Genomic DNA, 13,493 nt, shown 5'->3' with positions numbered 1-13,493 from the left:
GACCATAAACCATCTTAATTTCTAGCAAAATTGAAATTATAAGTAGAAGTAGGACCGTATTGATAAAATCTTTGTATTCGGGAATAACCATTTCGCAAATTAAATAAGACTATATTGGATATAGCATTTTTTTACTTAATCACTCTTAAATATTTTTTATAAAACTACAATCCAATCATGTATGGACTATGCCCTTGGCTCTTGATTAATTTATTTGAAGGCCCAAATTATTTTTAGAGTTGATCTTGCTGGCCAAAAGATAATCTCAAAGTTGTAAGCAACTTGTTATACTTTATGAAAAATCATTACAAAAGAAAAATGGTGGAGCCAAGATTTAACCGATGGTAGGGAAGGGGCGATGTCCTGGAACCTCTAAGGGGGACCGGGGGGCGCCCCGGGCCCGAAAGCCCTGGAAATGTAGAGATTTTGAATGCTGAAGGTTCGTAATCGATTGCACGGCCTCGTTCGGTAAAAGTAACATAGATTGTTTTTCCTCCCAAACGAATTGCATTGATACTTTTTCGGTCGGGAGGGCTGGCTCTCTTTGACTGGAGACCTTCCACCGCAACTGGAACCACCATTTAATTTATATATGCCTATATATATATATATCTGTCTCTTATACACATCTAGATGTGTATAAGAGACAGATACTGTTCTGGCTATATATGCCTATATATATATATATATATATATATGTATATATATATATATTCATCAAATGATTATTACATGTAAAACAATTAAAAAATTTTTTTAAGATTACAAAACTGTGGGATTAATTTATTTAAATTATTGTGGGATTGATCTTATACAAAGTAACTGGAGACTTCTTCATGAACTTAAAAAATACGCCCCAGTGTGTATAATTGCACATCAAAAGAATTGATTGATATTGTATTTAAAATTTTCCTAACATAAATAATTAAAGTAGAGAGATATGTTTTTCCATAAAGTTATACGAATGGAGTCGGGAATAAATCATTTTCTGTTTCTTACGTGTTGGAAATTTCAATCTAAAACCAGACCTACTAACTATGTAATTGTTAACCACGAAATATTTAATTTCTGTTACCATGCCTTTATCAATTAAATGTGAAGTCAATGGATCTGGCTATCAATAATGTAGGCTTAATGTCCCCAAACACGGTCAATCAATCAATCAATTATTGGATCCACTTTGATTACAGTAGCACTCATACAAAATGCATGGTGCATACATAAGTAAAGAAACATACAAAAATAAAATAGGCCTGCATTAAATTACTAGCTATTGGTTCGGTTTCACAGTAAATTTAGACGAGCGACGATCATCTGATAACCAAAAATACTAGTCTGGCGCCCTCTAGAGTCCGATGCTTACCATGATACTGTGTAGTAACTCCATTATATTGTCGGCTGTACCATGTAATTGATAACAAAATATTCTATGTTATGCTAGAAAACACTTTGAGTTTTTAATTCAAAAAATAAAATATCATATACAAAACAAATTGTTATTCCAAACAGAATTATAAATTAATATGTGTATGTATCTAATGATAAAGAATAAACACATTTTTGTCTGAAGTTTGTATAAGATGCTTTAAATTTTTTTAGTTAATCAATATAATATATAAGTATTTGTATTTGTTATAAAACTCTAATCAAGAGAAAGCCAGTTACGAGGTTTAAAATATCATATTTCGAAAAAATTATGATTCCGAACAGATAGGAGCCCATGGCCATAGTAGGCCCTATCCAATGAAGAATAGGCAGATTTTGTCTGAAAATAGCATAGGTTTAAAGCTTGGTAAAATCATTAATTATTCGTTAAAACATATATGTGTTTGGATTACTTTTAAAACTCTACTCAAGAGAAAATCAAATATGATCATAAAAATATAGCTTAAAAAAAAATATGATTCCGAACAGATGGGATAACAGATTTTATGTATCTAATGATAAAGAATAGGGAATTTTATCTGAAGTCAGTATAGGCCTAATGATAAAGAAAAATGTTAACTAGTGGATAAAACATATCATTGTCTGTATTCTTTTCAAACCTTTATACAAAAGAAATATATCTAGAATGTTAAAAATACAAAATTCATAAAAAAATTATGATCTGAACAAAACCCTAAATGAATTAAACAATTTTCAATGCAAAAGAAGGGGAAAGCGTTCAGAAAAAAAATGCTAAAATTTACAATTTTAAACGATTTAGCTTTAAACTGTTAGTTAATTTGTAATAATATTTGAATATTTAATTGATTGTGATTATTTAATGTAATTATGATGTGATTAAGTTGTGTTTATATGTGATATTTTGTGTATGTGTGATAGTTGAATGTGTTTTGTTATCATCGTATTTTGTTGTTTTCGTAGCTCGGCTGGTCGTTATTATATCAGATTGTGTGGCAAAGCCCACCACGTGATGTCGTCGCTGGGAGTTTGAAATCAGCGACGGCAGAAGCCGTGGACTACGTGGACAACTGGGTGAGTAGAATTATGTATCATTACAATTACGACATCAACACACAAAATACAACAACACAGCATCTATACACAACATACCATACACCACTCTACATCAATTCTTACCTAACAACAATTTATTACACTTAAAACATATTTTAATCCTTTATCCACAATATAAATATGATATTTTATTGTATTTTGCGATCAATATTGATCATTTATTGTTTAAATTTCCGCATCGTTAACGTGTAAAAATAACATTTCTTTACATTGCTTAACTGAGTGACAGCAGTTCATCATGGGCCAAAAAAACTTGTCTAAAATTGCTGGAAATCAGGTTTACATAAAAAATTCCCATTCATGTTTGGTGTTGTTTTGGTCCACATTTAACACTGCATATAATTATTATAATTTTCATTAAATTATCCATAAAAAGTACAATACCTAATTTTTTTTTTTTTTTTTAAATGATGATTTAACATGTACAAAACATAGGGCGTCCATGTTGTGTGATACAGCAAAATGAATGTAAAAAAGTTGGTTTATACAGTAGTTTGCTTTACCTGAAAATTTCGCAATCGTGTTTGATCTTGTTTTGATCTGTATTGAGCACTGAATTCAATAAATTTGCAATTTTAATTAGATACTCCATAAAATTAAATTACCTAAAAAATATTTTTAAAGAGATGATGTGTTGTATTCTCTGTTTTCATATTCCTTGTTCACTGTGTAGTACCTTGGTGATTGTACTCTACATCGCATTGCAAAACTCGGCTATGCACAGGAAATGAGAGAATCTCTGATGATTTCTGCACGCAATGTCAATTTGCAAGACAAGCGGGTACGTATAGGAAACAACACATTATTCATTATAAACACTAAATGACAATTCACCATCTTCAAATTTATTAATCCATCATCACAAGCATTTATCACAATTTCATTATCATTGTTAATAGCCAAGACATAATAAATAACAATAAATAATTAAATGATAACAATTAAAAAATACTAATTTATATTTTTCGTGAAATATAGACCTCTTAATATGGTTTTAGTTTTTAATACTTCAACGGGTTTTTTTGTGGAGCCAATTCGATGCCCTACTGAGAGCTAGGCTAGGCCCAGACACATTATTTGAAACTTTTACGTGTTATTTAGGTCACAGACCTTGGCACTTTATTAAGGCCTGTCTGACGGTGACACTTGTCTATAGAAGGCTGCTGTGAAATGCAAGGCCTGGCTGGTGGAGTCGAGCTGCCTATGTCTTATGAATGATGTAATTACTATTATTATTATAGGCATACTCCTATTAAGTCTTAGTTAGGCCTAGGACTAAAGGTTTGTTTCATTAAACAGGAGGTCAACGCTAGACTATCCAAGGCTAGGCCTACACCTACCGTCTACTAGGCCAGGGTATATTGAATGACGTCCGTTTCGGCCGTACCTTGTTCGGCCGTAATATATTTGTATGGAACGCCAAATAGGCACAGAGCTGTGCGTATGCTATGTGTGTGTGGTTAACAATAATCTCCCTATTGTAATCTATTGCTACTGTATCCATGATTTCTTGGGGGAAAACAGTGGATTTTATTACGTTTGTGTTAGTTAATAATGTTTTTTTGCGAGTTAGTAATACTAATACTTATGATTTAACATTATTATGTTATTATGCTGATAATCAAACCAATGGATTTTATGAATTTATACTCATTGAATGTCTGTCTCTTATACACATCTAGATGTGTATAAGAGACAGCTACTGAAGTATACATCGCTGGTAGGGACATTCCACAAAGGTCCTAATGAACATACCCCACCAAATATGATTGTTTAAATTACTATTTTACATTATTTGTATCACAATTTCTCTTAATTGTGTTGATTTATACTCATTGAATGTCTGTCTCTTATACACATCTAGATGTGTATAAGAGACAGCTACTGAAGTATACATCGCTGGTAGGGACATTCCACAAAGGTCCTAATGAACATACCCCACCAAATATGATTGTTTAAATTACTATTTTACATTATTTGTATCACAATTTCTCTTAATTGTGTTGATTTATACTCATTGAATGTCTGTCTCTTATACACATCTAGATGTGTATAAGAGACAGCTACTGAAGTATACATCGCTGGTAGGGACATTCCACAAAGGTCCTAATGAACATACCCCACCAAATATGATTGTTTAAATTACTATTTTACATTATTTGTATCACAATTTCTCTTAATTGTGTTGATTTATACTCATTGAATGTCTGTCTCTTATACACATCTAGATGTGTATAAGAGACAGCTACTGAAGTATACATCGCTGGTAGGGACATTCCACAAAGGTCCTAATGAACATACCCCACCAAATATGATTGTTTAAATTACTATTTTACATTATTTGTATCACAATTTCTCTTAATTGTGTTGATTTATACTCATTGAATGTCTGTCTCTTATACACATCTAGATGTGTATAAGAGACAGCTACTGAAGTATACATCGCTGGTAGGGACATTCCACAAAGGTCCTAATGAACATACCCCACCAAATATGATTGTTTAAATTACTATTTTACATTATTTGTATCACAATTTCTCTTAATTGTGTTGATTTATACTCATTGAATGTCTGTCTCTTATACACATCTAGATGTGTATAAGAGACAGCTACTGAAGTATACATCGCTGGTAGGGACATTCCACAAAGGTCCTAATGAACATACCCCACCAAATATGATTGTTTAAATTACTATTTTACATTATTTGTATCACAATTTCTCTTAATTGTGTTGATTTATACTCATTGAATGTCTGTCTCTTATACACATCTAGATGTGTATAAGAGACAGCTACTGAAGTATACATCGCTGGTAGGGACATTCCACAAAGGTCCTAATGAACATACCCCACCAAATATGATTGTTTAAATTACTATTTTACATTATTTGTATCACAATTTCTCTTAATTGTGTTGATTTATACTCATTGAATGTCTGTCTCTTATACACATCTAGATGTGTATAAGAGACAGCTACTGAAGTATACATCGCTGGTAGGGACATTCCACAAAGGTCCTAATGAACATACCCCACCAAATATGATTGTTTAAATTACTATTTTACATTATTTGTATCACAATTTCTCTTAATTGTGTTGATTTATACTCATTGAATGTCTGTCTCTTATACACATCTAGATGTGTATAAGAGACAGCTACTGAAGTATACATCGCTGGTAGGGACATTCCACAAAGGTCCTAATGAACATACCCCACCAAATATGATTGTTTAAATTACTATTTTACATTATTTGTATCACAATTTCTCTTAATTGTGTTGATTTATACTCATTGAATGTCTGTCTCTTATACACATCTAGATGTGTATAAGAGACAGCTACTGAAGTATACATCGCTGGTAGGGACATTCCACAAAGGTCCTAATGAACATACCCCACCAAATATGATTGTTTAAATTACTATTTTACATTATTTGTATCACAATTTCTCTTAATTGTGTTGATTTATACTCATTGAATGTCTGTCTCTTATACACATCTAGATGTGTATAAGAGACAGCTACTGAAGTATACATCGCTGGTAGGGACATTCCACAAAGGTCCTAATGAACATACCCCACCAAATATGATTGTTTAAATTACTATTTTACATTATTTGTATCACAATTTCTCTTAATTGTGTTGATTTATACTCATTGAATGTCTGTCTCTTATACACATCTAGATGTGTATAAGAGACAGCTACTGAAGTATACATCGCTGGTAGGGACATTCCACAAAGGTCCTAATGAACATACCCCACCAAATATGATTGTTTAAATTACTATTTTACATTATTTGTATCACAATTTCTCTTAATTGTGTTGATTTATACTCATTGAATGTCTGTCTCTTATACACATCTAGATGTGTATAAGAGACAGCTACTGAAGTATACATCGCTGGTAGGGACATTCCACAAAGGTCCTAATGAACATACCCCACCAAATATGATTGTTTAAATTACTATTTTACATTATTTGTATCACAATTTCTCTTAATTGTGTTGATTTATACTCATTGAATGTCTGTCTCTTATACACATCTAGATGTGTATAAGAGACAGCTACTGAAGTATACATCGCTGGTAGGGACATTCCACAAAGGTCCTAATGAACATACCCCACCAAATATGATTGTTTAAATTACTATTTTACATTATTTGTATCACAATTTCTCTTAATTGTGTTGATTTATACTCATTGAATGTCTGTCTCTTATACACATCTAGATGTGTATAAGAGACAGCTACTGAAGTATACATCGCTGGTAGGGACATTCCACAAAGGTCCTAATGAACATACCCCACCAAATATGATTGTTTAAATTACTATTTTACATTATTTGTATCACAATTTCTCTTAATTGTGTTGATTTATACTCATTGAATGTCTGTCTCTTATACACATCTAGATGTGTATAAGAGACAGCTACTGAAGTATACATCGCTGGTAGGGACATTCCACAAAGGTCCTAATGAACATACCCCACCAAATATGATTGTTTAAATTACTATTTTACATTATTTGTATCACAATTTCTCTTAATTGTGTTGATTTATACTCATTGAATGTCTGTCTCTTATACACATCTAGATGTGTATAAGAGACAGCTACTGAAGTATACATCGCTGGTAGGGACATTCCACAAAGGTCCTAATGAACATACCCCACCAAATATGATTGTTTAAATTACTATTTTACATTATTTGTATCACAATTTCTCTTAATTGTGTTGATTTATACTCATTGAATGTCTGTCTCTTATACACATCTAGATGTGTATAAGAGACAGCTACTGAAGTATACATCGCTGGTAGGGACATTCCACAAAGGTCCTAATGAACATACCCCACCAAATATGATTGTTTAAATTACTATTTTACATTATTTGTATCACAATTTCTCTTAATTGTGTTGATTTATACTCATTGAATGTCTGTCTCTTATACACATCTAGATGTGTATAAGAGACAGCTACTGAAGTATACATCGCTGGTAGGGACATTCCACAAAGGTCCTAATGAACATACCCCACCAAATATGATTGTTTAAATTACTATTTTACATTATTTGTATCACAATTTCTCTTAATTGTGTTGATTTATACTCATTGAATGTCTGTCTCTTATACACATCTAGATGTGTATAAGAGACAGCTACTGAAGTATACATCGCTGGTAGGGACATTCCACAAAGGTCCTAATGAACATACCCCACCAAATATGATTGTTTAAATTACTATTTTACATTATTTGTATCACAATTTCTCTTAATTGTGTTGATTTATACTCATTGAATGTCTGTCTCTTATACACATCTAGATGTGTATAAGAGACAGCTACTGAAGTATACATCGCTGGTAGGGACATTCCACAAAGGTCCTAATGAACATACCCCACCAAATATGATTGTTTAAATTACTATTTTACATTATTTGTATCACAATTTCTCTTAATTGTGTTGATTTATACTCATTGAATGTCTGTCTCTTATACACATCTAGATGTGTATAAGAGACAGCTACTGAAGTATACATCGCTGGTAGGGACATTCCACAAAGGTCCTAATGAACATACCCCACCAAATATGATTGTTTAAATTACTATTTTACATTATTTGTATCACAATTTCTCTTAATTGTGTTGATTTATACTCATTGAATGTCTGTCTCTTATACACATCTAGATGTGTATAAGAGACAGCTACTGAAGTATACATCGCTGGTAGGGACATATCCACAAAGGTCCTAATGACCTGCATACTCCACCGAATATGATTGCTTAAATTACTATTTTACATTATTTGTATTACATTCTTTTAATTATGTTGATTTATAGTCATTGAATGTTGATGTTAAATCACTTTTATTTCAATTCATATGAAATATATTCATACAAAAAATATTGCAATTTGCATAACATGATACAAACAATAAAAAAATTAAAGTAATTACTGAATAAAAAAAAAATAAATACTTCTCCCGAGGTTACATCCTTAAAAGTGATGAACCGGGCGAGAGAATCAAGCAGAAAAAAATTACATTTGTTTGTATTCCTACCAACTCATTCAGTTCCTGAGTGTCAAAGTACGGCGGATCACCAAACTCGTCCTCAGTGACGAGTTAAAATCTAGTTTTATATTATTAATGTTTACAAATTAAGAATAAGAGTGGATTTCCTTTGAATGTTGATTAATATGATCATATGAGCTGTCATTTATTGATTCACTCTCTTTGTTTCCAATGTGTTACAGTGGCAAGAGACTCCACTTCACAAGCTGTTAAAAACCAAACATATATTCAGAGATCACCTTGACATTGCAAGACTTCTTTTGGATGCCGGGGCTGATGTAAATATAGAGAATAAGGTAAAATATACAAGATATATAGTGGAGTAAATAATGTCATTCAAATTTGTATAATTGTATGGATGTCACATGATTCCTGCTATTAGATAAGAAATACAATATGTTGGTGTAAATTGTATTTTGGAGATATCCCTACAGTATAAACATAGTAATATTAATAATAATACTAATAATTTATATTAATACATAAATTTTGAGTGTTTTAATAATTTAATGATGATGATGCTTCCAATGATTCCAAAGGTGATGGTTTGGATCGTGATGATGATTCTGAAGTAGATGGTGATGATAGCTTTAGTAGATATGAGCAGCTTAGCTAAGTCGGCTAATCTGGTGGTGGTTATTTGTGTTTTCCTGTTTATACATGTTTACTTTTAGATCTGGCTTCAAATTTATATGACAACAGCCCCCCCCCCCTTCCCAAAAAAAGGCCTTGTATTGTTAAAAGAAAGCTATTACTGAAACCTTTTCTGAATTCTTTCAAAATAATAATTTAATTCCATATACTGTACTCCTTCCCATTTAAAGTTTGTCTGGTTTTTTGCATATGTTTCATAGTTCATCTTAGTATACTTTTTGCGGGAGCACCACTGAAAATATTTAGTTTCTTCTGTGGATTGAGTGTTTAGATTCTAACTTGCTATAAATTAAACATTGTTATGGGCTTGAATTTTATCTGAAATTGTGCAAATAATCCACGTACCTCTACCTTGTATACTCATTTCTAATGTTTTTCTGTTTAAAGTAAAGGAGGTTATACCTACTACTATTGTGTTTAATGTTAAATTAAAATAAGGTACTTCCACAGATTTAAAATGATATCTACAAGAGAAAAAATGATTTGTTAAAAATGAAATGAGAATGTTATAAATAAGGAATGACTAACGTTTTACTGTTCCTTTCCTTGTGCCTTGAATGTCTTTGTCATGTTTTTTTGAAGATGAATAAAAAAAAAAAAAAAAAAAAAAAAAGATAATCTGGTGGTAGCCGTTGTGTGTGCGCTGAACCATGGAGATCTCTAGGTCCCCGGTTCAATTCCCATCGCTGCCTCTCCTTGTGATTCAGCTAGAGGGCTGAAATACAAGTTACAATAGCGCACCGTCATTCGGATGAGACGTTTAAGCCGTTGGTCCTGTGTGCATATGGCCCATGTGCACGTTAAAGAACGCAGTACACTTTTCAGAAAAGAGTAGGGATTGTCTCCCGGTGTACTGCCCAATCACCACCAGAAGGACCCCACTGGAAATAAGTCGTCTTCTAGACTTTTGTGGGCTATCCTTGGTGTTTACACCAAATAAATCCAATCCTATAGGTACATTATTATTATATTGTATCCGTTTGTTGTTTTCAATATTTATCAATAATTGAATTGCCTTTTACTGTTTGTCCATGTCTTTCATTTTATGCAGCAGGCAAAAAGAATTTATTTCATCACATGTTTGGTTAATGATAATACAAGCAATCTTGAATATGAAGGTGATTGCAGTTCCATTGGTGATGTGGAAGATGAAAATAAGACCAATTCAGAAAATAAGACCAATTCAAAAAATAATATAAAAAATTTGCTTACAGCTTGAGCAGTGGCTGATCTAGGATTAAAGAATGGAGGATGGCTAGGTAGTGTATACAGGTTGTTCATGGAGGCCTGACCCCAGAACTTTCCACATTCTGAGGTCTGTTAATGATGTTGAAGTCTCATACAAATAAATAAAATAATTCTGGCTTTTCTGTTGATGGATAATATCAACAAGACCAGATGAAATTGTTTGATAATATGATGATAATGATTACATAAACAGCAGCACAGTATCAGTAGTGGAGCCTAATATGAGAGAAGAGAGTCCATGGCTGGGGTGAATGAGGGTGGGAATGAGATGAGCTTAATTGTAGGTTATTTGGTAAAATGTAAACCACTCCACAAAGCATCTTGACTTTAGAAATGTTAACTTTGTTTCTATTACTTGGTATAAAGGGATTGCTCTTGTCTAGGCCTATGTATTTTTGTGGGAAAGGTTATCCACAATATTCACTTCTCCCCATCCTAGATCTATTCTTGCTTGAGTTATTTAAATAGCTGTTGTTGCTGCTTGATTGATTGACAAAGATTCTGAAGACCACCGGTACAGTAATATTAGCACAACAAGCGATTGTGTTGTTAAGGGAATGGTCTTATAATCAATACTTATGATTCAATCTTTGCAAGATATAAAAGAAAATTGCACTGATATGTACATATAATATTTCTTTTAGGATACTTCTTGTGATTATTTTTGCGTGATACTTTCCATGAAGTATTTTTTAAAGTAGAATGATCGATATTGATTTGTTTTAAGTTTTATGTGTTATTATTTTTACAGGACAATGAGACGCCACGTGACCTCTATATACAGAATGAATGTGAGGAGTATGATTCTACAAATAGAGAAAAACACAAGGAAGAAGTCTTGCAACTTCTGCAAGGTGAGCAGTTAATACAATTTAATTATTCATGTTATTGTTTATTACCTGTAGGTCAATGTTATTTTATTTCCTGATTATATTAATTGGATAATAATTTATTATTATCCGCTGTAAATAATGTCTTGCAGTCAAGCTCATTGTACATCACTGATGTTTACTCCTTGTGGGTCATTTCATTTATTTGTCACAAAAAAGAAACAGCAAGGAACAGCACAAACAAAGATGAGATGGGACACACCAAAAGTGAACTTTTAAAGTTTGGTACCTTCACAGAAAACAAATACTTACAATAAATTAAATATTTAACATTCAAAGTTAAAATATTCATTAAGCCCATGTACCTACTTCGGTATTTCATATCACCCAAATAATTTTGATCTAGAATATCATAAGAGTCAACTTATAAATGTTATTATTATTATTATTATTTGTTTTAATACAGTATTGATGATGATTATGACAATAACGGTGAAAATGATAATATTTTTAAGACAATAAGCAAATCATCTTATTTTTTATAAATGATTATTTCCCTATATCCATTTCTATTATAATAATATTTTTGAAATTTTATAATAATGAGTCATTTGCCTTAGGATTGTGTTTTCTTAATTATTTTAACATTTTAAAAGATTTTTATTCACATTTAACCTGTTTATGTTTTTTCTTTGTACTTTTATTGTTAAAAAACAATATTTTGCCTTTGTAAAATAGACTATGTAGTTCCAGAGGTAATTTTAGCCAGAGGCAGTGAGGCTCTGAAGGTTTTTAATGAGGAATTACAAGAAGGAAGGATCACGGTAAACCATGCACGATTAATGGTGACAGGCAAAGAGGGGGTGGGAAAGACTTGTTTGGTAAACACTCTGCTTGAAAGAACGTAAGTTTCCGAAGTGCTGTATCTGTCAATGGATTTCCAATATAAATGTTGCTGTATTGCTGTACTTTTTTATACAAGTATTGTATTTTATTTGTTTTCTATATATTTAAAAAAAAAATACAGTATGATGCCACATAAATATTATTGTTTCAAACATGCATGTACTTAATTGTCATTACCCATACATCCAACAGCATGTTTGTTGTATATATTGTACTATAGACTGTATGTCGTAATTTATATCGAACACATCCTTTATATTTATATGTTTGACTTCTTAAAATTGTTCATGCGATGTAATATTCAAATGTAGTTTCCTTTCTGACAATAAAGTTATCTTGTATCTACTCCTCCATGTAACCACAACCCAATCATGGCACTTAAATACTACAATATGTACATATACAATTCAACAATTCAAGCAGTAATTACACTGCTCTTTCCACAGATTTAATGAAGAAGAACCATCGACTGATGGAATAGTGTTGACCACTGCTTTTCAAACTACTGATATAAGTAGTGTTTGGAAAGAGGCAGAGGACATGGACGGTATGACAAGAAACAATTTAACTTTAAAATCCTATTCTCATTTGTTTTGACTCAAGCTTTGATGAATTTCTTTATCTTTTATAGAATGTGATCGGATCAAAGATATATTTGATAATGCATTAGAAAGTAAAGTTGCCGAGAAACTGAAACAAAAAGGAAGCCAAGTAGAGGCAGCTGAACCAGTACAGGCATCAGCAGGAAAGTCAACACCTGTACCTCCACTTGTACATGCCCCTAAAAAATCAAATGTCTTTGTACGTGTATTTCAGCGGTTAACTAAAAAAGATGGTCGCAGGAAACCAGTTACCTCCTCTACACCTGTATTGCCATCTGTGCCTGTTCCAGTTGAGGTAGGACATAATATAGTAATAGTATGTGTGTTCAGAGTGTCTTCAACAGATGATCAGATAAATTATTACAACTGTGGGATTTAATGACACGTTTTTAGTAGATTTGCATTATTTCAGCCTTCGTCACTGAGACTCAATGTCTCCCACAGCATGCATTGTTGTTCTTCTGTATATCTGTCTCTTATACACATCTAGATGTGTATAAGAGACAGTTTATCTCCTGCTTATATTAATTGGATAATAATTTATTATTATCCGCTGTAAACAATGTCTTGCAGTCAAGCTCATTGTACATCACAGATGTTTACTCGTTCATTTATTTGTCACAAAAAAGAAACAGCAAGGAACAGCACAAACAAAGATGAGA

General features: G+C 32.1%; 1 protein-coding gene across 3 annotated transcripts in view; it reads left to right on the top strand.

Annotated features, from left to right (window-relative positions):
* LOC117106676 overlaps positions 1–13,255 on the top strand; it is a 24,514-nt gene extending 11,259 nt beyond the window's left edge. For 2 of the 3 annotated variants that reach the window (XM_033248077.1, XM_033248079.1), the window contains exons 3-9: positions 2,368–2,478; positions 3,194–3,301; positions 8,771–8,887; positions 11,245–11,347; positions 12,062–12,227; positions 12,676–12,776; positions 12,861–13,255. In XM_033248077.1, coding sequence (XP_033103968.1) covers positions 2,368–2,478; positions 3,194–3,301; positions 8,771–8,887; positions 11,245–11,347; positions 12,062–12,227; positions 12,676–12,776; positions 12,861–13,210 — 1,056 coding nt within the window. In that variant the 3' untranslated portion in view covers positions 13,211–13,255. The remainder of the gene's footprint in view (positions 1–2,367; positions 2,479–3,193; positions 3,302–8,770; positions 8,888–11,244; positions 11,348–12,061; positions 12,228–12,675; positions 12,777–12,860) is intronic. The other variant, XM_033248078.1, reaches the window with a different exon arrangement.
* The last annotated feature ends 238 nt before the right edge of the window (positions 13,256–13,493 follow it).

The sequence above is a fragment of the Anneissia japonica genome, unplaced genomic scaffold (assembly GCF_011630105.1).
Source record: "Anneissia japonica isolate Jap-2015-1 unplaced genomic scaffold, ASM1163010v1 scaffold111_len187536_cov110, whole genome shotgun sequence".
NCBI classification, from domain to species: Eukaryota; Metazoa; Echinodermata; class Crinoidea; order Comatulida; family Comatulidae; genus Anneissia; species Anneissia japonica.
Note: the sequence above shows the minus strand (reverse complement) of the source record. Positions and strands in the feature narration are given on the sequence as shown.